The sequence below is a fragment of the Chlorocebus sabaeus genome, chromosome 9, assembly GCF_047675955.1.
Source record: "Chlorocebus sabaeus isolate Y175 chromosome 9, mChlSab1.0.hap1, whole genome shotgun sequence".
Classification (NCBI taxonomy): Eukaryota; Metazoa; Chordata; class Mammalia; order Primates; family Cercopithecidae; genus Chlorocebus; species Chlorocebus sabaeus.
In genome coordinates, this window is record NC_132912.1 from 13,734,945 (window position 1) to 13,755,177 (window position 20,233).

Genomic DNA, 20,233 nt, shown 5'->3' on the forward strand with positions numbered 1-20,233 from the left:
GCTCAATTATCACCAAGATTGGTAAGCAATCTAAAACAGAGGGAGTGGAGATAAATTGACTTCCAAACTGCCTTAAATGGATATAGTCGTTTAAGTTCACAGGAAATTTAACAGGGTAGTAATGAACACTGCTCTTTGACTCTATTGTTACAAGTTAGTAGTATTATTTAGAGTTTTCTCATCCTTTAGTACACTAATTTTGCAAGCAAGTAACTTCAGAAACTCTAATGTAAATTTCCAGTTAAAAAATATCTTGATTTAACTGGCATCATTGAGGTGTTCTTCGAGAAGGCTTTTGGAACGGAACTAGCAGGTGCAGAGGGTACTATTAAGACCCCGGTTTCAGTCCACGTTCACGTAAACCTCTCTACGAGGGGGAACTACAGGCGCGCTGCCGGAGGGCGCCGCCAGGGGGCACTCACGCACAGCTGCTTTGGCCACCACAGGCGCCCCGAGGCGCTCTCTTCCCTCCTCTCGCTCATCCCAACTTCCGCCGGAAGCGGCCCTGTCAGTTGTTGTCTTCAGGTGTTTGGGCTTGTTGTACTGTGTACTCAGTGGGTTGGCGGCCGCCGGTCGAGTGAGGCTGGGTTCGAGGAGCTGGAGCGGGAAACTGGAGCTTAGATTCTGGCGGTGAGATGGACATTCTGAAATCAGAGATCCTTCGGAAGCGGCAGCTGGTGGAGGACAGGAACCTGCTGGTGGTGAGGACCCTGTGGTCGTGGGGGTCGGGATGGGAGAGTGAGTGTGTGTGTGTCGGGGTTTTGGGGTGAGGGTGACGATACTTAGAGGATTCGGGGCGGGGAAGGGGCTTAGGGAGTGTCCTGCCACTATCCCTGGGAGGCTCCCTTTAGATCCAACCCTTGGCGTCTCTGAGGCTGGAGAATAGTCTGGGAGCAGGGAACTTGAGTCCCATTCGTTCTGACTTCCTAAAGCTGGATCAAAAGGAAAACACCTGGGTCTGGGGGCGGGAACCTGAGGCCAATTAACGCCCACGTCCAAAAGCCAAACCAAGAGGGAAATCCTCATCTTCCCACCACCGAGTAGCAGAAGCTCCAGGCTGCTGCTCTCCCCGCATCCTTCCCTTCCCACCGCCTCTCAGATGGGAACGGAACGTGCCCTGCATTAGCCGCGGGCCAAACACGGGCCATCCCTTCGTCATAGGGCGCCAATTCACCTGTCTTTAGCCACAGGACCAAACCCTTCATCCGGATAAGGGGTAACTGGTAGGGACCTCAGAAGGAGTACCTAAAACCCAGAAAACTTTGTAACCGGTGCCTCGAGCCGCTTGCTCGGGCCCGCTCGCACCCTTTGGAGTGCTATCTCGCGTTAATAAGTCCCTGCTTTTGCTGCTTCATTCTTGTGTTTTATTACTTTCTTTGTGCGTTTTGTCCAATTCTTTGTTCAAAACGCCAAGGACCAGGACAACATACACTCACAGCCTTCCTTCCGGTAACTACTCGGGAGCCTTAGAGATGCAAGTGTGGGAACTGCAGGAAAACCCGAGGCTTTGTGTATTTCCCGCCGACTGACCCTGTTCCCCTTCAGTTTACCTAATTGCCCCCTATCCCCACTCCCACCTGTCAGCATTCTTCGGACGTGCCTCAGTTCTCCTGAGAGTTCCCTTCTGTCGCCTTACGTAGGGTTTGTGCCCAATTGAAGCATGGAACGCTGAAATCCCAGCACTTTGGGAAGCTGAGGTGGGCAGACCACCTGAGGTCAGGAGTTCGAGACCAGCCTGGCAAACATGGCGAAACCCCATCTCTGCAAAAAATACAAAAATTAGCTGGGCGTGGTGGTGCGCGCCTGTAATCCCAGCTACTCAGGAGACTGAGACAGGAGAATCACTTGAACCTGGGAGGCGGAGGTTGCAGTGAGCCGACATTGCACCACAGCACTCCTGCCTGGGCGACAGAGTGAGACACCGTCTTAAAAAAAAAAAAAAAAATTCCTTCTAGCCAGGTGTGGTGGTGTGCGCGCCTAGTCCCAGCTGCTTGGGAGACCAAGTCGGGAGGATCGCTTGAGCCCAGGAGTTCAGGCTGCAGTAAGCTGTCATCGTGCCACTGCACTCCAGCCTGGGTGAGAGAGCGAGTCCCTGTCTCTAAAAAAAAAAAAAAAAAAAAAATTAAGTAATAGAAGTTCGTTTTTAATAGTAAATCCCAATTTTTTAGTTCTATTCCTTCTTCTTCCCTCTTCTTCAACACATGCAAAGTCTGTAGGCCTGCTCTTCACTGATGGGAATGCTAAGACTCTTGGAAAGGTACTAAAAACGGGGAGAAAGAATACATGATTGAGGAACTTCCTGAAGATGATCTCCCTTACTTTATGGTGTAACAGTGGCAGTTTAAAGCCACTGCCTTGATTCTTGCTGAGGCTTTAGCAAATTTACCATTGCTTTTCACCTACAGTGCAGATGTCATCAGAGCGAGCAGGCAGATAATGCCTTAGTATAGAAAACAGTTTTGACTTCATGAGTCCTCTCTGAGGGTCTTCAGGACCCTTGGAAATCTGTGCATCACAGAACATCTGACTTCGATATTTGGATGTTGTGTACGATTGATGTATATGGTGTAGTGTAAGTAAGTTAGAGTTCTTAGCTTGGTAGATGGCAAATTTCACGATCATTGAAACTTTAAAAACAATTAGAAAGGTGGAGGTAATAGAATGCCGTTTGGTAGGTATGGGGAAAAGCTTGTTCATATTTGTACATTAATGTTTTTATGTCTACTGCAGGAACCTTTTTGCTGAGTGGTTTTTTGGGAGTATTTTAAATTTAGGTATTGGAATGCACAGCTGATAGGAAGGGCCAGGGTGTTGAAATCTAAGTGCTTTAAAGGGAAAAGTGAATCACAAAATATTCAGCCCACCCTCAGGGTTCACGACATGAATATTTGCATAATCATGTTCTTCGTCATTGAAGTGGACCAATCTGTAAAAATGATCATTTAAAAAAAAATCTTTATATTCTTCAGGGTCATTTATAATTTATATAAACTTTTCCTGGGTGTCTTTCATTTTTTAGTTTGGTAGTTGATTGAATTATCACATAATTCCAGCCAGAAGATAAGATTGATTTTTCCAATCACAGAGCAGTTCAGACCAACAAAGGGCATACATGAAATGGGAATTAAAATACTGACATTTGACCGGGTGTGGTGGCTCACGCCTGTAATCCCAGCACTTTGGGAGGCTGAGGTGGGTGGATCACGAGATCGAGACCATCCTGGCTAACACGGTGAAACCCTGTCTCTGCCAAAAATACAAAAAAAAAAAAAAAAAAAAAAAAAGCTGGTCATGGCGGTGGGCGCCTGTGGTTCCAAGCTACTCGGGAGGCTGAGGCAGGACAATGGTGTGAACCCGGGAGGCGAAGCTTACAGTGAGCCAACATTGTGCCACTGCACTGCAGCCTGGGCAACAGAGCGAGACTCTGTCTCAAAAACAAAACAAAACAAAAACTGACATTCGTAGTTTCTGTTAACAGTAATGTTAGGCATCATGCAACAAATGTTTTCCAATTTAACTTGTACAACAAGTTACTATTATTCCCATTTACAGGTGAGGAAACTGGAAGCTAAGAGAAGTTACACGACTCTAAGATGACGCAGCTAGCAAGAGATAGGGCCTGGATTTGAACGCTGGTCTGTTCCTACTTCAAAGCCTGCTCTGTTAACCTGTACAGATAGAATGGATATTTATTCACCTTACAAACACAACTAGTTTTGATAGGGCTAATGTAAGAAAGCACTGGAAAATTATTAGATTAACATGTGATTTATATTTTTCAAAGTGCTGTATGCTATCTGATTTGAGCTTCACAACTGTTAGTGCACAAGGCAATGCTGTTTTCATGGATGATGAAATTGAGACTTGGAGGGTTACATGATATTCTCATACTCCTTTGGCCTGCCAGGATAGATCTCAAGTCTTAGACCAACTTGAGGGTGAGTACTCTTGCATGATGTGAGGGAACACACACAACTAGGCATCTTTTCTATTGTGTCCATGGGAAGACAGTCTTTAGATCTGCAGCTCTGTCATTTCATGCAGAATAGTTGCTTCATATCTTTTATCTTTCTGCATCATAGCATCTGTCAGTAACTTTCAGACTTTTTCACTGCCGTGTTCATAGTAATACATTTTTATATATTGATCTGATGTGAAAAAAGTTTTATGAAATAATTCTTACCACAACTGCAAATGATTTTATCATGTTTTACTTTTTTTGTTATCAATTATTTAATTAGGTTTTTCTTAAGATATGTAGAACACCAATTTGTGGGGATAAATTCCATGAGTCAGGGCAAACACAGATCGCAGGTGGCCCTGGAGCTGAGGAATAGCTTTGATTTTTGGGAAAATTTGTGAGTCCACAGCTTTCTGATTGATCTCATATTTCTCTTTTTCTGTACTGAAGAGCTCAGCTTCCTTGTGTCTGGGCTTCTGCAGCTGCTGCTGCTTAAATAAGCATCAGTGGGATGTTTTGGGATTTTTACATTAGTGATAACAATTTTGGTTGAGGTGGCAATGACAAATTTCTGGTGTTTTCTTGGTAGAGGAACTCGATTGAGGACCAGAGGTCCAGTCACTAGTAACAAGCCACTAGCCAGCTGCTTCAGGAAAACCACCCTCTTGCCTCTGTGGAATCCAGTGAGGAGGGTCAGAATGGTCCTGGTGGTAATGCTGGCTCGCAGTTTTCTCACGTGTCAGCTGAGAGGTTTTTGTTTTTGTTTTTGTTTTTGCCGTGGCTCAACAGCTTTTGAGGCACATTTTCAGTAGGAAAATATCTAGGCATTTTATGAAGTTTAACCACCTGGGTACTACCATTCTTGTCACCATCAACTAGTTTTGTAACAGTTGCAAGAACCTTCTCCTTTTTCTTTTCAACCTTAGACTTAGCGGCTGAGTACTTCCTCTTATACCTGGCCTTTCTGGAATACATAGCAGATGGGGAATACCTGCCAATTCCTCTGACAAGGACAGAATTGCGCTGCAATGGGGTTTCCCCTTCTTGGACTTTTTAGCTTTGAGGTGACCCTTTTTCACCTTGCCACCAGCCTCAGCCTTCTTGGCTTCGGGTTTCTTCTCTTTAGTATCTGGCTTCTCAACTTTTTCACCCACCATCTTGCAAGATGGGAAAGAACAAGTCCCTTTGTTTTAACTTTTTAGAAAACACTGGTCGGCGATCAGTAGATTGTTGTCATTACTGCATCTGTAGCTGGAAAACAGTTGTCTGTGTGGTATTGTTCTTCCAGAAAGAAGAGCCACCTCATCTTTGGTCATTTCAAGTGGTGTCCCAGCTTTTTGTGATTAATCCGTGATAGTTGAAACAATCAGTACTTAGCTTGTGAGTGCCTCTTTGTCAAACTGCAGAGAAGTGACTGAGATATCCTCTTACCACCTGTCCTAAAATGCCCTGCCTGGTATAACCACCCTGAGGTAAATGTGGTATCTACATTGCTAGAACACCAGTGTTTTGGAGCCTAGAATTGGTGAGTCTTCATTTAATGCAAAAACCTCATGTGGAAAACCAGGCTGCTGTAGAAACTCAATGGGGAGTAATTAGTAGTTTTACTAGTTGTAGTTATTAGGATGAGCTATGTGTAGAATTTTAGCTTTTTTTTCCTTCCAGTATTTACTGCATCTTTCCTATATGCAAGATACTACAGTGTGCTGCAATAATAATGCTACAATAATCAAAACAGCATAGTGCTGGCATAAAGACCAACAATTACATCACTAGAATATAACAGAGCACCCAGAATGGAGCCATCCTTACACAATTGTTTGAGTTTTGTCAAAGACACCAAAACCAAATGGAAGGAAAGATATTTTCAGTAAATGATGCTGAACAACTGGATATCCATACGGAAAGAATAAGCAATAACCCCTAACCCACATTATACAAAATATTCTGAAATGAAGGACCAACAGAAGGAATGGCAGGAGCCAATATGGGAGACATTGGAAAGTAAAATTAGTAAGGAGAACTGTATACTAGTTCTAATACATTGGAAAATCTAAGTGAAGTAAATGGCTAAAAAGTACAAAAAAATACAAGAAATAGAAAATCTGAGCAAACCAGTAAGTGAGGAAGACATAAGAAGAATCTGTCAGCTAAGAGAAGACAGTTACTGAAGAAGGAAGGAATGAGCAGTTAAATTGAAGACTGAATGAGATCAGTCAGAGAAGTCCCTTTGCATTTGTACCTTAGACATTATTTATGATCCCAGGGAGGTTTTTTCAGTGAAACAGAATGGATGGCCATATGCTGTGGGGCTGCAAAGAGAAATAGAGGTAAGGAAGTGGACGTGGATTAAACAGTTTAATGTGGTTCTGCTGTAAATGATACCCAGGGCAGAGTCTTGAGCATACTTAAATGATAATTGTCAAGAGCCAGTAGAGAGGGGAAGGATGAATATGTGAAGGAGAAAACAGCATTGATGGTGAGAAGTCCCTGAGGTACTGAGGTCTGGAGTAATTGGGAAGGGATTTGCCCTAGACAAAGGAGGGTTTTCTGTTCCTCTGTGAAATGAAAGGACCAAAGCAGATCCAGGTCAGGACTGGAGTTGGGAGGAATTTGGAGGAGTTCCTGACTGGTCGCTTCCGTAAAGTGAGATGGTTTAGTCATCTGCTGAAAATGAGGGGAGAATGAAAGGATGGGAAGTTCATGAGAATGGAGACAGTGGAATGGTCAGTGTAGACAATAGGAAAGAAAATGAGATGGATGAGTACCCTAGGACCAATAGGCAATGTTGAGGCCCAAGTGGTTTTTGCCAGCATTGTTTTGAGCATGCTGTAGGCGTGGAGAATGCCCAGTGGACTTAAACTTACTGGTCTCAGGTCTCATTCTCAATTATTGATAGCCCCAGAGAGCTTTTATTTACATAGAATACATTTATTGATAATTACTATATTATAAATTAAAGCCAGGAAATTAAAAAATGTATGTTCCATGTAGAAATGCAATAAACCCATAGTATGCTAACAAATATTTTTATGACAAGACGATATTTGCAAAGACAAACACTTTAGTGAGAAAAGTGACATTGTTTTAGAAATCTCTGGCATATTAGACAGTTGGATTCTATTTCTCCCTCCAATCTGTTGCTGTATGTTGTTTTTGTTCAAGTACATGAAGAAAATTCATCCACAGATAAGTAGTTGGAAAAAGGAGTATTTTAGTAGCCTTTTCAGATTTGTGGATATTCTTCTTGATACTACACCAAAACTACACAAGTGGTTTCTTAAAGAGCAGTTACAATGTGGATTCTGAAATCATTTCAATGAATTTTTCATCCATTAAAGCCTGCTGATCTATTTTGCTCTTCAATTGGATCTTTTTACCTACATGTGATTTTGTAACATCTTGATTTTGTAATGTCATGGTTCAGTGAGTTATGTGGATCTTCTTAATGTTGACATTTTCATTAGATAATACTTAAAAATCACATTTATTAATATCACCACTGATTTCATTGGAAAAGGCTTCAAGTATTGGGAAGCTATTAAATAGCTCATGGTGCTGGGTACAAGTTTTCCACTTTTCCAGTTCTCAGTTGATACCTGGAATTTTATCATTGGTGGTAAATTCCATCATTGTTTTTCTTTTAACTTTAAGCTTGTTTTGTTCAATTCTGAGAAAATGTCTACCAAACACCCAAATCTGACTAATCAAACGATTGCACAAGTGCTTTTCTTTGAGAAAACCATTCTACTTTAGTAAGTAACAGAAGTGCTTTATACATTTTATTTTTTCATGCTGATTATTAAAAGGCTGTGTACTCAAAGGTTGAGATTTAGGAAAATTACACTTTGTCAAGGACGTTCTTAAGAGAAACTAGACTTTATTTTCTTGCAAGTGCATGTTGGTGAAGAATACAGTGACTACTGGTACAGTTTGAAGGCATTGCCTTTATTTATGCTGATGCCAGTAGTACCCCTTCCCAAATCCTCCCCCCATGTTGCTTTTGGACTGTCAGTGCAAATCTGAGCGCAATGGAAAAGGGGCACATAATGTCTTAGTATATCATGAAAATAAATTTGACCTTGCACAACCTCTGAAAGAGCCTCTGTGGACCACATTTTGAGATGTTCTAGGCTTGAGATTTTGTTAGGTGTGTTCAATGGAATTGAGACATGGTCATCAAAGATAACATAGTCAAAAAGATTGGACCATGGCCTCTGGCCTGGAGATTTTTTTCCTTTCTTTCTACGTATCAGCCTTTTCTGAAAGGATACCAATGTGTGTTTGCCAACTTATTTGAAGTATGACAATTATATACTACCTAGTCAAAAACAATTTTAGATGCCGAAATAATATTTTGGGAGTGAAGAACTGTAGCTTGGAAGACTAGATCAGGACCAAGGGTTTAAGGGCCAGAGTTCTAGCTGCTACTACTCATTCTTGCTGAGTTCTGGGAATGTCACCTAACCTAATTCTCGGCTTTCTCACCGCTAAAAAGGGGTTAATACTATTTTCCCCCACCGTACTCAGGGTAGTTTTGATGTTCAGATGATACCATCGGTTCCTTACCCCAGATAATATCTTCATCTTTATTTCTGTAAAGCTGTGCTTGTTGTGTGGTAGATAAGTCTGGAAATGTTTATTGAGTTAACGAATGAACTTTTAGAAAAACTTTATCCTGAAAGTTTTAAACATAACACAAAAATAGATAAAATTTTATGATGAGCCTCTGCATATCCTTTTCCTGAAACATGCAGCTCTAGAAAATGACGTGTTCTTTTAAAACCAAAATATGATCACACCCAACAAAATTAAAATTAGTTTGTTAATTTTATCAAATACTCTTCTCACATTCATATATTTTCCAATTGAATTAAAATACCTACATACATTGGCTTTTACAGTTGGTTTTTCAAGTCAGGTCAACATGAAGTTCGATCCTTGAATTTGCTTGTTATGAATCTTGGTTTCTTTTAATGAAGAACATTGTCATTTTCTCAACTTCGCCGATTTTTTCCGTGCCATTGACTTGCTGGAGAAACTGGGGCTAGTTTTGTTAAATGTCTTTGACTTGTCTGATTGCTTCCTGGCATATTGACACTTAGTTAATTCCTCTGTTCCCTACATTTAACAAGAACACTTCCTAGACGATGGCTGGGTAATTCCTGTAGTATAACATAGGTGGTACATAATCTCTTACTGATGTCAAGCTTGATCGTTGGGTTCAAATGGTGGCAGACTGATCTTTCCATTGTCAACAGTGGCTTTTTTCATAAGGTTTTAGCATCCATTGATGATCACTGCCTGAGTGAATGAGCTTTGGAACTATGAGGTGCTAAATACTTGTGTGGAGGTAGTACAGAGGTACTATTATATCATTACTGTTAATACAGTAGGGGGCAGTATCTTTATTTGAACAAAGCCATCAGTGGAATAATATCCAAGAGGCAGAGCTGAGATAGCAACTAGCCTCCAAATTATGGACTGTAGATGTAACAATAAGGATAATTTTATGTATAATGTGGAAAGGATTGACATCTTTTTAGCCACAGACAAGACTTAGAGCTTGTCTCTTTACATCAAATCATATCAAAACAAATACCTTGTGAGAGGATCATTTGAGCCCAGGGAGTCGAAGTTGTGGCCTTGATTTTGCCACTGCACTCCAGCCCGCGTAACAGAGAGATACCCTGTCTCCAAAACAAACAAAAACCAGAAAAATGCACAAAACCCCCAAATATCCTTAAATCATTTTTTAAAATAAGGTTCACCAAGAACACCCTATATCTAGATTATTTTAGGAACTGACTGATATAATAAGGTTCCAGGTAACAAGAAAGAACTTACACTCCTGGAATTCCCTTGTTAGGTGGGATTTCAAATGTAGGCTATGTATGTCATAATTTTGTTTCTATGAGGAAAAAATAATTGAGATATACCATTTTATGTGGTTCATAATGACTCCATTTGAAGAAATTGAACTCAAACCTTAAGAAATCAAAACATTTGGAAAATATTCTTGGTCTCCTCTTTGCGGATGAACCTGCCTACTGATTGATACTGCAAGAAAAATACTTGAACTTATCACACATCGGTGCCCTTAGTCATAGTGGAGGGTTGGTGATGTGTTTGGGGAATCCGTGTATTCATCTCTGGAACCAAAAAATACTCATTTTATCAAATTCTTGAAAAACTGAAGAGTGTTTTCAAAAGGTTTCTAAAGGTACTTGTTGACTATGGGACATGAACTTTTGCCCAAGGATTTATTATTGACATAATTTTTTTTCTTGAATAGGAAAATAAAAAATATTTCAAGCGTAGTGAGCTCGCCAAAAAAGAAGAGGAAGCATATTTTGAAAGATGTGGGTATAAGGTATGAATGTGTGCTTTTATGTTAAATTGTATATTTCTGAGTTTAAATTTATACAGCTGTTGTTAAATGACAATCATTGATCTCTGTTCAATTTATCAATGTTATACGTTAGCCTATAAATGAGAAGCCATCTGGAGAGGTATGAGTTTTTGTTTTTGCATTTAAAAAAAATCTTGAATTCAGGAAAATACATGCATGACTTTTGGCTTGGAATGGTTTGGCTTTTTGTGGATGGCATGAAGTGGCTTGAGATCAAAGCTTGAATTTTTTTTTTTTTTTTTTTTTTTAAATTAAGTCCTGAATCTGAGACTGCCTTATTTTCAACTCCACCACCACTCCTCTCCCCTACCTCTCCCAATAAAATAGTCCATTTGGAAAGAGTTCAAAACATTTATTCATCTAACCACAGTAATATTAGTGGTGGTAATTTCCCTGCCTTCTCCGGAATATTTTAAGCCATCGATTTTATGTTTGCATTGTTAATACTTACTTTTGGGTCTTAAGAACCTCTGCCTAAAGTATAAAGCCATATATATTTATATGCCTTTGTTGTAATAAGGTATCACATTTCAAACACTGTTTAGAAAATGTCATCTTGAAATATTTCTTAGAAACAAATGAGTTGTCTGGAAGGCTTTGCTTGTATATTTTAGAAGAAATTAGTTGATAATGTGTTCTGGTTTTATTGGGAGGGGTTAAAGGGTATAAGGTGGAGAAGTTATGTTTAAATTATTTTAAAAGAAGACTATATCTAGCTTAATTTTTAACTCAAAGCTCAGAGGTTCTATTGAAATACTTTTGCCAAATCATAAACTTGTAATTAACCTTTTGCTTGTGAAATATCAATATAAGATAATACTTTTGTGCATGTAATGGGGAAAGTTCTGGAAATGGATTTATCCTGCATAGCATTTTTAGAAGGAAGCATGAGGAATGCACATGGTATGTACATGCATTTGGTTTGATTTTGTAGTGCTGGGAGAAGACAAGTATTAAAGAAAAATGTAGTTTTCCAAAGATACCAAGAAGTGACTTAAAAAATATTTTAAAATGTAATTATATTTCTGACATGTTTTTAAAATATGGGAAAGTTTATACTTGTATTTTGATTTTTTTCCGTAAAGGTATTTATTTGCTTAATTAGGAAATGAAAGTAAGTTTTAAGTTAATAACCATTGAGTAGATAGATATTCAGAAAGGAACTCTCATTTTTGCCTTGCCCAGTGTTGTCTTACACACACTTGGTCTGGAATAAGAATCACTTACATAGGTTTACTCTGCTGGCTTGTGGCATTCCCAGATTCCTAAATTTGAACCTTTTCAGCTATTTTATAAGGTAGCAAAGTAACTTAATATAGTGGCAGTTTTTGCTTTTGTTTAGTGTGCTTTTTTTTGTTTGTTTGTTTATATAGAGGAAAGCCCTGAAGCAAAATAATTACTGTAAAGATAATTGTTTATAACTTTGAGTCCAGCTGACGAAATGACTTAAGATCTTTTCCCCAGAGCTATTAACTGCCATTGTATCATTAAATGTGTTTTTAATCTTGAGATTTTTAGAGAAATACGTTTTCATGCTTGAAAAGTAAAGCACAGGTGTTTCTTTCTAAAGATTTTTAAAGATTTTCCCTCTTGGTAGTAATGACATAGTATTCATTACTTTTATTCTTTTGTAGAAATGAGTTAGCATTTTTTAAGGCTTGATGCTGTTTTGACCTGTGAAAATAGAAAGGTTTAGTTTGTTACCTTAATTTTACCTCAATATCAATTAGTTATGGTAAACATAAGCTTGAACTGTAAGCTATAGAATCATGAATTATGTAATTTTCACCATATAACCTTTCTTAATGTGAGTTTCTTCCTTAATGTTGATCATCTTTTATGTTCTTTTGATCTTACTCCCACTTTCAGCATTGTGGATTTATCTTATGGTCAGATGGGAAACCACGTCTCAGTATCTTTTTACAGACTCCACAAAGGGGCTTGTAAATTGCTGAATTCGGTTTTCCTAAACTGAGACTTGAGCAACAGATTTGAGAAAATATATGAAGAGATTGTTTTTCCTACAGGTTCATATGAACAAAAATGCCCACTCTTTCCCTGGGTGGCATTAATAGAGAGGTGCTTTTTTCCTTATATTTCTACAAGGTTGGTAGCTCAGTTTGTGGACCAACTCTGTGTAGCATTAGGAATTTTTCTGTATGTCCAACAGTGATTTTCATATGTTTGGAATAATACGTTTTGAAAAGCAGGATAGGAAAAGCTAGAGCTTGAAACTTCACAGGTTGCTGTTAGAAAGAAATTCTTTTCTTTAGTCTTCATTTTGAAGCTGAGCAAGAATCAAATAACCCTGTAAGACAATTTAAAGAAGAAGAGCAAGTTGATTGTTTTTCAGGAAAAAGTACAGTCTTTAGAATCTGGGGAGAAAGAGAGTGCAAATTTCAGCCCTGTTAAATTTGGATTTCAGAAATCATGACAGTCGTGTCACTCTTTTATTTTTTTTTGAGATGGAGTCCTGCTCATCGCCCAGGCTGGAGTGCAGTGGCATGATCTCGGCTCACTGCAAGCTCGGCCTCCCGGGTTCACGCCATTCTCCTGTCTCAGCCTCCCGAGTAGCTGGGACTACAGGTGCCCGCCGCTACGCCTGGCTAGTTTTTTTGTATTTTTAGCAGAGACGGGGTTTCACCGCGTTAGGCAGGATGGTCTCGATCTCCTGACCTAGTGATCCACCCGCCTCGGCCTCCCAAAGTGCTGGGATTACAGGCATGAGTCATGTCACTCTTTTATAGCAAGGATGCTGATTCCTCTGTGCATGCTCTGGACTTGTGATGCCCCTGATGTGAATATGTTTGACTCTCTTTTACAAGCATGCACATTTATTATGAGCTCTTTGCTCAGAGGAATATTAGAAGATCTTCAGTGTTGAAAACATATTTAATTTCCGTGAATAGCTAAGGTAATAGAATGATAAATATCAACTATATTTTTAAAGCTGAATTTCATTTCTTTTGGCTATTAATATAGATACAACCAAAAGAGGAGGACCAGAAACCATTAACTTCATCGAATCCAGTGTTAGAACTTGAACTGGCAGAGGAAAAATTACCTATGACGCTTTCTAGGCAAGAGGTAAGTTTATTTGTGATTGTTTCATGAAAATAAGATCTCCACGGTGTTTACATTTGTCTCCAGCTTTTCCGATAAGTTAAATGTCATTCTTTCCTGTGTAAAATGACTTACCTAAAAATGCTGTGCAGTTAGTTTTCTTCATGAAGTTCTAAATTACTCACTGCTTGTTTTCTTGATATTATTATCTTTTTTAGAGCTTATCCTTCTAAACTTTAAAAAACATGAATATATTCAAAAATAAGTGTAATTAAATGTACTTATGCTAAATATTTGTACTTAAATTATTTTAATTATTATAGTATTTTGTAACATACTTCCCTTTCCCTTATTTAATAATACATCTCTCCAGATTAAAATATGGAGATTGACATAATTTTGAATGAGTGTATCATTTCCCATTGCTTGTTTGCTCCATAATGTTTGTTTGTTTGTTTATTTTTGAGGCAGAGTCTCACTGTGTCACCCAGGCTGGAGTGCAGTGGTGCAATCTTGGTTCACTGCAATCTCTGCCTCCAGGGTTCAAGCGATTCTCCTGCCTCGGCCTCCTGAGTAACGGATTACAGGCATGCGCCACCACACCAACCTAATTTTTTGTGTGTGTTTTTAGTAGAGGTGGGGTTTCATCATGTTGGCCAGGCTGGTCTCAAACTCCTGACCTCAAGTGATCCACCTGCCTCGGTCTCCCAAAGTGTTGGGATTACAGGTGTGAGCCCCCACACCTGGCCACACCATAATATTTAAAAAATCATTTATTGCTGATCATTTAGAATACTTACTATAAATAATACTAAGATGAACATGCTATGTAGACATCATTGCATACATTATAATGTGTGATTATTTCCTTTGGAAACATTTCTAGAAGCATGATTTTTAGGTCAAAGACTGTGTGTGTATATATATATATTTTAAGACTATGTATATTTTTAAGACTTGATACATATTACCAGATAGCTCTGTAGGTATTAGCCATGTTGTACCACTTTATTCTCCTAGCTGTGGTGTTTATAGTGTCTGTCTATACCTTGATCAGTATCAACTATTATTTTACTTAAAAAAATCATGCAATTTAAAGATATTCATGTGATATAAAGAAATCAAATGAATACAGAAGTTTGTAAAACAAACATTTCTTCCCTTTTTCTTATCTTCCGTTTTCCCCCACTTCCCCTCTGCTCCCATCAGTCCTTCTCCTACGCAGTTCTTCACTTGTACAAGCATCAGTGTGTATGTGTATACCTTTTTTCCCCTTCACACAAATGAGATTACATGCATTTGTACCTTAGTCTTTTCACTTAAAAATACATTTTGAAGGCCATTTTATGTTGGGGTGTGTGTGTGTATGAACATTTTTCACAGTAAACGTGATTTTGGCAGGTTACCTGATCTGTTTCTGGATTTCCTTATGTGAATGAGGGTAACAATTGGGTCTACCTTAGGAGACTTTCATGATAAAATAAGGTAATACATGAAGAGAACAGTACTTAGTCATGAGTTACTCAACAAATTTAGGTGTTGCTTTTAGTAGTAGTTCTGCAATTTATTACAATTAGCTCTTTACTGATAAATTACTTCCAGTTGTTTGCCTTTACATACAGTGCTGAGGTGAACTTCCTTATACATATGTCTTGATATTTGTATGAGTTTATCAATAGGATAATTTCCTAGGAAAAGAATTTCTGGTCAGAGAGTGTGTCTGTGTAATTTTCGATGGGGTGTGGAATTGTCCTACAAAGAATCTGTGCCAATTTACATTCCAGCTGTAAGTATGTCAGACTTCCTAGCATTTCTGTCAACTGTTTATTTTAAAATGTTGCAGCCTTTGCCAATCTGAAAGCAGTATTATTCCTTTAAATTTTTGCCAAACTGATGGGTGAAATAGATACCTTGTGTTAACGTGAAACTTCCTGTTAGTGATGATTAGAATTGAACATGTTGTCATGTGTTCAGTGGTCATTAATGTCTCTTCGTTTGTGGAATTGCTGTTTTTATATTGTGAAATTTGTCTTTATTGATTTGCAGATCAACATGTTTATATGTTAAGGGTGTTAATCTGTGTTCATAAGTGTGTATGTATCAGATGTACATAGTGTATATATATATATATATTTATTTATCAGTGTATCATTTGTTTTTTGCCATGCAGAAGTTTTACATTTTTATGCTGTGACATCAGTCTTTTTCATTATTATTATTATTTTTTTTGTCTTGGGCATCATGCATAGAAAGGTTTCCTCTATTCCTAAGAGTTAAAAAATATGTTAATTTTTTTTTCCACTACCTTTATGAACTCATTCTTTATATATAAAAAATATAATTTTCTTTATATTTTAATTTTGTATCTCAAGTGAGCATGTATTAACTTCACAGTCAGAAAAATACTTGGAATTTCATGTCACTTATATTTTTTAGAATTCTGTTACTTTTTGATTTTTCAAGACAAAGTTTCGCTGTGTCTCCCAGGCTGGAGTACACTGGCATGATCTAGGCTCACTGCAACCTCCACCGCCTGGGTTCAAGAGATTCTCAAGCCTAAGCCTCCCGAGTAGCTAGGACTACCAGTATGCACCACCAGGCCTGGCTAATTTTTGTATTTTTAGTAGAGACGAGGTTTTGCCATGTTCGCTGGGCTGGTCTTGAACTCCTGACTCAGGTGATCTGCTCACCTCCATCTCCGAAAGTGCTGGGATTACCGGCAAGGGCCACCGCACCTGGCGTAGAATTTACTTTATCTTTAAACATGGAAAAGTTTGAGTTAAAAGACGAAGTAGTTTTAAGAAGTTGTTCTTTTTGTGAGATCCATCATTATTAAACCATTGTTACTGATTAATAGTGGTACATCAGTTAAGTACTAGACATGATGTGGGGAAGAAGTTCCTGCCTTTGCTCAGGGAGCATGTATTGAAATAGTAAAAGAGGACTTAGAGGCTTAAGTTCTTTCAGTGATGTCCCTTTAGTCTCTGTGTCATTTTTGTGGGGAGGTGGTGGTGGTGGTGTATTTCAGCTTCTTTATTTAAAAAATTAGAATAATAGAATTCTTGCACCAAAATAAACTTTGAAGTCAGGTAGTTTATTACCTTGCCTTTAGACAGAACCACTGTTATATAATTCCAGATAGATGAGAGTTAGCTATTTAAACTGATAACCAGAAAAATATTATGCACTCCTCACAATGTGGCCTAAGTTATAGCACCCAATCTTAAGCAGTGTTTTGCAGTAATAACTAGCTCACATTCCCTTTCTTTTTTTCTGTTTAGGTTCTTTTTGTCTTTGACTGACTTAGGGTCATCTTTCATCTTTGAGTCCTCAGTAGTCTCTTCCTGTTCTACCTCTGTAGTTGTGGATAGGGCTGAATGTAAGTCATAGAAATATAGTGTCTAGATCAAAGGCTTATGTATTCTGTCCTTCTCACAGGTTGACATGTTTGCAGTTTTATTTTTTAGTTCTACATTACCACATGCTTATGACAGACATTGCACAAGAGGAAGCTTTCAGGGGAATGATGACTGACTCTAGAAACCATCATGTGAAGATGAGGTGAAGGAATTGAGAATGCTGAGGCTGGAGAGAAGAATTACTAGAGATATCTTTAGAAATCCAATGAAAGTAGCTCTGATTTTGGAAAATCGGAATATTCTCTGTAGTTTCATAAAGTGGAACTGGGATAAATGGGGTAGAAGTTTGAGGGAAGTAGGTATCAGTTTTGAGAAGCAAAACATATCTGTCCAAACAATGGGATGGGATGTTTCACGAAGAAATGTGATTCCTGTCGTTTGTCAGACAGGGACCTGACAAGGGTGTTTGTGAGGTCATTTCTGCATTGATTGGAGATAGTACTAGATGACCTGTTAAATTTGTTTTCATATCAAACTTCCATTAATCCAGTGAGAGCCCTCCCAATGGATTTTGGGTGTGATGCTGTTTATGCTCCCAGGTAAAGCTCTTGCTGTTTCTTATTACTGCTTTTTAAAAAAAATTTGGACTAATCTTTATTACATTTTCTGTTTCTTTCTTCCTTTTTGAAATGACATATAGCATGTATATAAAGTGTATGAAACGTATTAGGGCAATATACATTACACATGTATGAATCATTATGAATAATTACAAAATAAATATTCATATAACCATCACCCAAGTTTGGAAATAGGTTTTCAGCAGCATCTTAAAAGCTCTGCATTTGCACATTATAACTCCCTTTTTCCTGAGGGAGAAGTTTTTGGTTTGATGGTGGTATTACAATGCGGACTCTACATGATGGTAGTTATCACCTGGCTTCAGATTTGATTTTCCTTCCTCTATAAATGCCGTCATTCCCTCCTATCTTAGTGTTTTCCTGTGTGTCCTGCTGCACAGATTGGTCCTATCGAAGCACTGAGCTAAACGACTTAAACTTCATGGTTACTTAAGGTGTGATGATAATACAGTATATCTGTTCATGGAAAATTAAAGAATAAACAGCTTGCTTTTTGCATCTACATTTCAAAACAAGTGTTTGATCACCAAGAATATGCTGGCGTAGGGATTACTATTGTCTTTCCATTGTTTTTAAAAGAAGACTAAGAACAGTTATAATGATGTAAAATGAGGGCTACATACATGCCCCTTTTCTTATAAAAAAGAATTTTGTTTTAATCTCGCAGTGGAAGAGGTGGTTTATATGAGGGGCAGGTGGTTTATATGAGGGGCTTTCTTTAGACTTGAATTGTAGAGTCAGAGGTCAGACCGCTTTCTAGGAGCTATTTGGTAATAAAATTAATAACAGTGACTTTTGAGTCAAAATAGATTTTTAACTAAAGTACTTGATTTTCTGTTTGATTTGGAAACAACTTTGTTTAGCCTAATTGAAATGATTTAAACTATTTGAAGGAATTTATACTTTACACAGAAGCATGTATTTGGATAATTAGCTTTGTTAAACACCAGGCTTGGCTTTTAAGGTATAATATACAAATTGTTTTTGAGATGTTTAGTTTTTTCCTCTCTCAAAAGTTAAATAGCTGGATACAGTAGCACACGCCTGTAATCCCAGCACTTTGGGAGCCCGAGGCAGGTGGATCACAAGGGCAGGAGATTGAGACCATCCTGGCCAACATGGTGAAACCCCATTTCTACTAAAAATACAAAAATAAGCTGGGTGTGCTGGCGTGCGCCTGTAGTCCCAGCTACTCGGGAGGCTGAGGCAGGAGAATTGCTTGAACCCGAGAGGTGAAGGTTGCAGTGAGCCAAGATTGTGCCACTGCACTCCAGCCTGGGCGGTACAGTGAGACTGTCTCAAAAAAAAAAAAAAAAAAAAGTTAAATAATTTACTGGGTATCTGTTTCACTTTGTAGGTAATCAGAAGATTGAGAGAAAGAGGAGAACCAATCAGACTATTTGGAGAAACTGATTATGATGCTTTTCAGCGTTTAAGGAAAATAGAGATCCTCACACCAGAAGTTAACAAGGTAAGAGGACAGAACAAAGCTAGAAAAATACGACTGTACTGCATTCAGTAGAATAGAGTTTGACTAATTGCATTATTGTTGGCAACAATGGAAAAATAAAGTGGGCAGATTATTGCTGCTGAATGGAAGTTTTCATTAATTTTTTGAAAAGCACATATCTTAAGTATAACATTTAATGCATTTTGACAAATACATACAAGCATATAACCACTGCCCTTATAAAGAAATAGAACATTTTTGTCACCGAAGAAATTCCCCTGAGAGCATCAGGAACAATAGCGAATGGATGCTGGGTTAATACCTGGGTGATGGGACAATCTGTGCAGTAAACCACCGTGACACGCGTTTCCCTGTGTAACAAACCTGTTCATCTTGCACCTGGACCCCTGAACTTACAAGTTGAGAAAAAAGGACAAAAGGAAATTTCCCCGGTACCCCTTCTCAGCCAATCCCCATATTTCTCCTCGTCCCCTCCTGGGCAGCCACCATTTGAATTTTGTCATCATGGATTAATTTTGCTTGTTCTCGTATTTCATACAGATAGACTCATAGATTGTGTGTCTGGCTCCTTATGCTCAGCATAACAGTTTAGGTTCATCTATGTTATTGCAGATACCACGTTTCCTTTTCATTTTCCAGTGATACTCAGTTGTATGAATATATCAAACTTTGTTTCCAGCTTTGGGCTATTAGAAATAAAACTGCTGACTGGGCGCGGTGGCACACGCCTATAATCCCAGCACTGTGGGAGGCCGAGGTGGGTGGATCACAAGGTCAAGAGATCGAGACCATCCTGGCCAACATGGTGAAACCCCGCCTCTACTAAAAATACAAAAATTATATGGATGTAGTGGCGTGTACCTGTAGTCCCAGCTACTTGGGAGGCTGAGGCAAGAGAATCACTTGAACCCACGAGGATGGCGGTTGCAGTGAGCTGAGATCGTGCCATTGCACTCCAGCCTGGCGACAGAGCAAGACTCCATCTCAAAAAAAAAAGAATAAAAGTGCTATGACCATTCTTATGCAAATCTATTTTTCTTGGGTAAATATGTTACGTCTCTTGGGGAGATACCTAGAAGTAGAATTGCTGGATAGTAAGAGTTGATGTATGCTTAACTTTATAAGAATTGCCAGGCATTTCCAAACTCCAGCATGTGGTATTGTTAGTCTTTTTAATTTTAACCATTCTCATGTGTGTCTGGTAGTAGCTCATTGTGGCTTTAATCACATTGCCTGATGACTAAAGATGAGGAGCATCTTTTCATAGACTTGTCTTCATTTGTGTAGTGTCTATTGAAGTCTCTCCTTATTTATTTATTTTTGAGA

At 38.6% G+C, this 20,233-nt stretch overlaps 1 protein-coding gene and 1 pseudogene across 2 annotated transcripts in view; one reads left to right on the plus strand and one right to left on the minus strand.

Annotated features, from left to right (window-relative positions):
- Window positions 1-495: 495 nt before the first annotated feature.
- The window catches only part of PRPF18 (pre-mRNA processing factor 18), a 43,853-nt gene continuing 24,115 nt past the window's right edge, over window positions 496-20,233 (plus strand). Inside the window, exons 1-4 of one of the 2 annotated variants that reach the window (XM_008002319.3) lie at window positions 496-701; window positions 10,257-10,334; window positions 13,356-13,460; window positions 18,794-18,907. In XM_008002319.3, the coding sequence (XP_008000510.1) occupies window positions 636-701; window positions 10,257-10,334; window positions 13,356-13,460; window positions 18,794-18,907 (363 nt within the window). In that variant the 5' untranslated portion in view covers window positions 496-635. Of the gene's footprint in view, window positions 702-10,256; window positions 10,335-10,446; window positions 10,474-13,355; window positions 13,461-18,793; window positions 18,908-20,233 lie in introns of those variants that run through there. The other variant, XM_073018729.1, reaches the window with a different exon arrangement.
- Window positions 4,164-5,205, minus strand: LOC140712362 (large ribosomal subunit protein eL6 pseudogene; annotated as a pseudogene).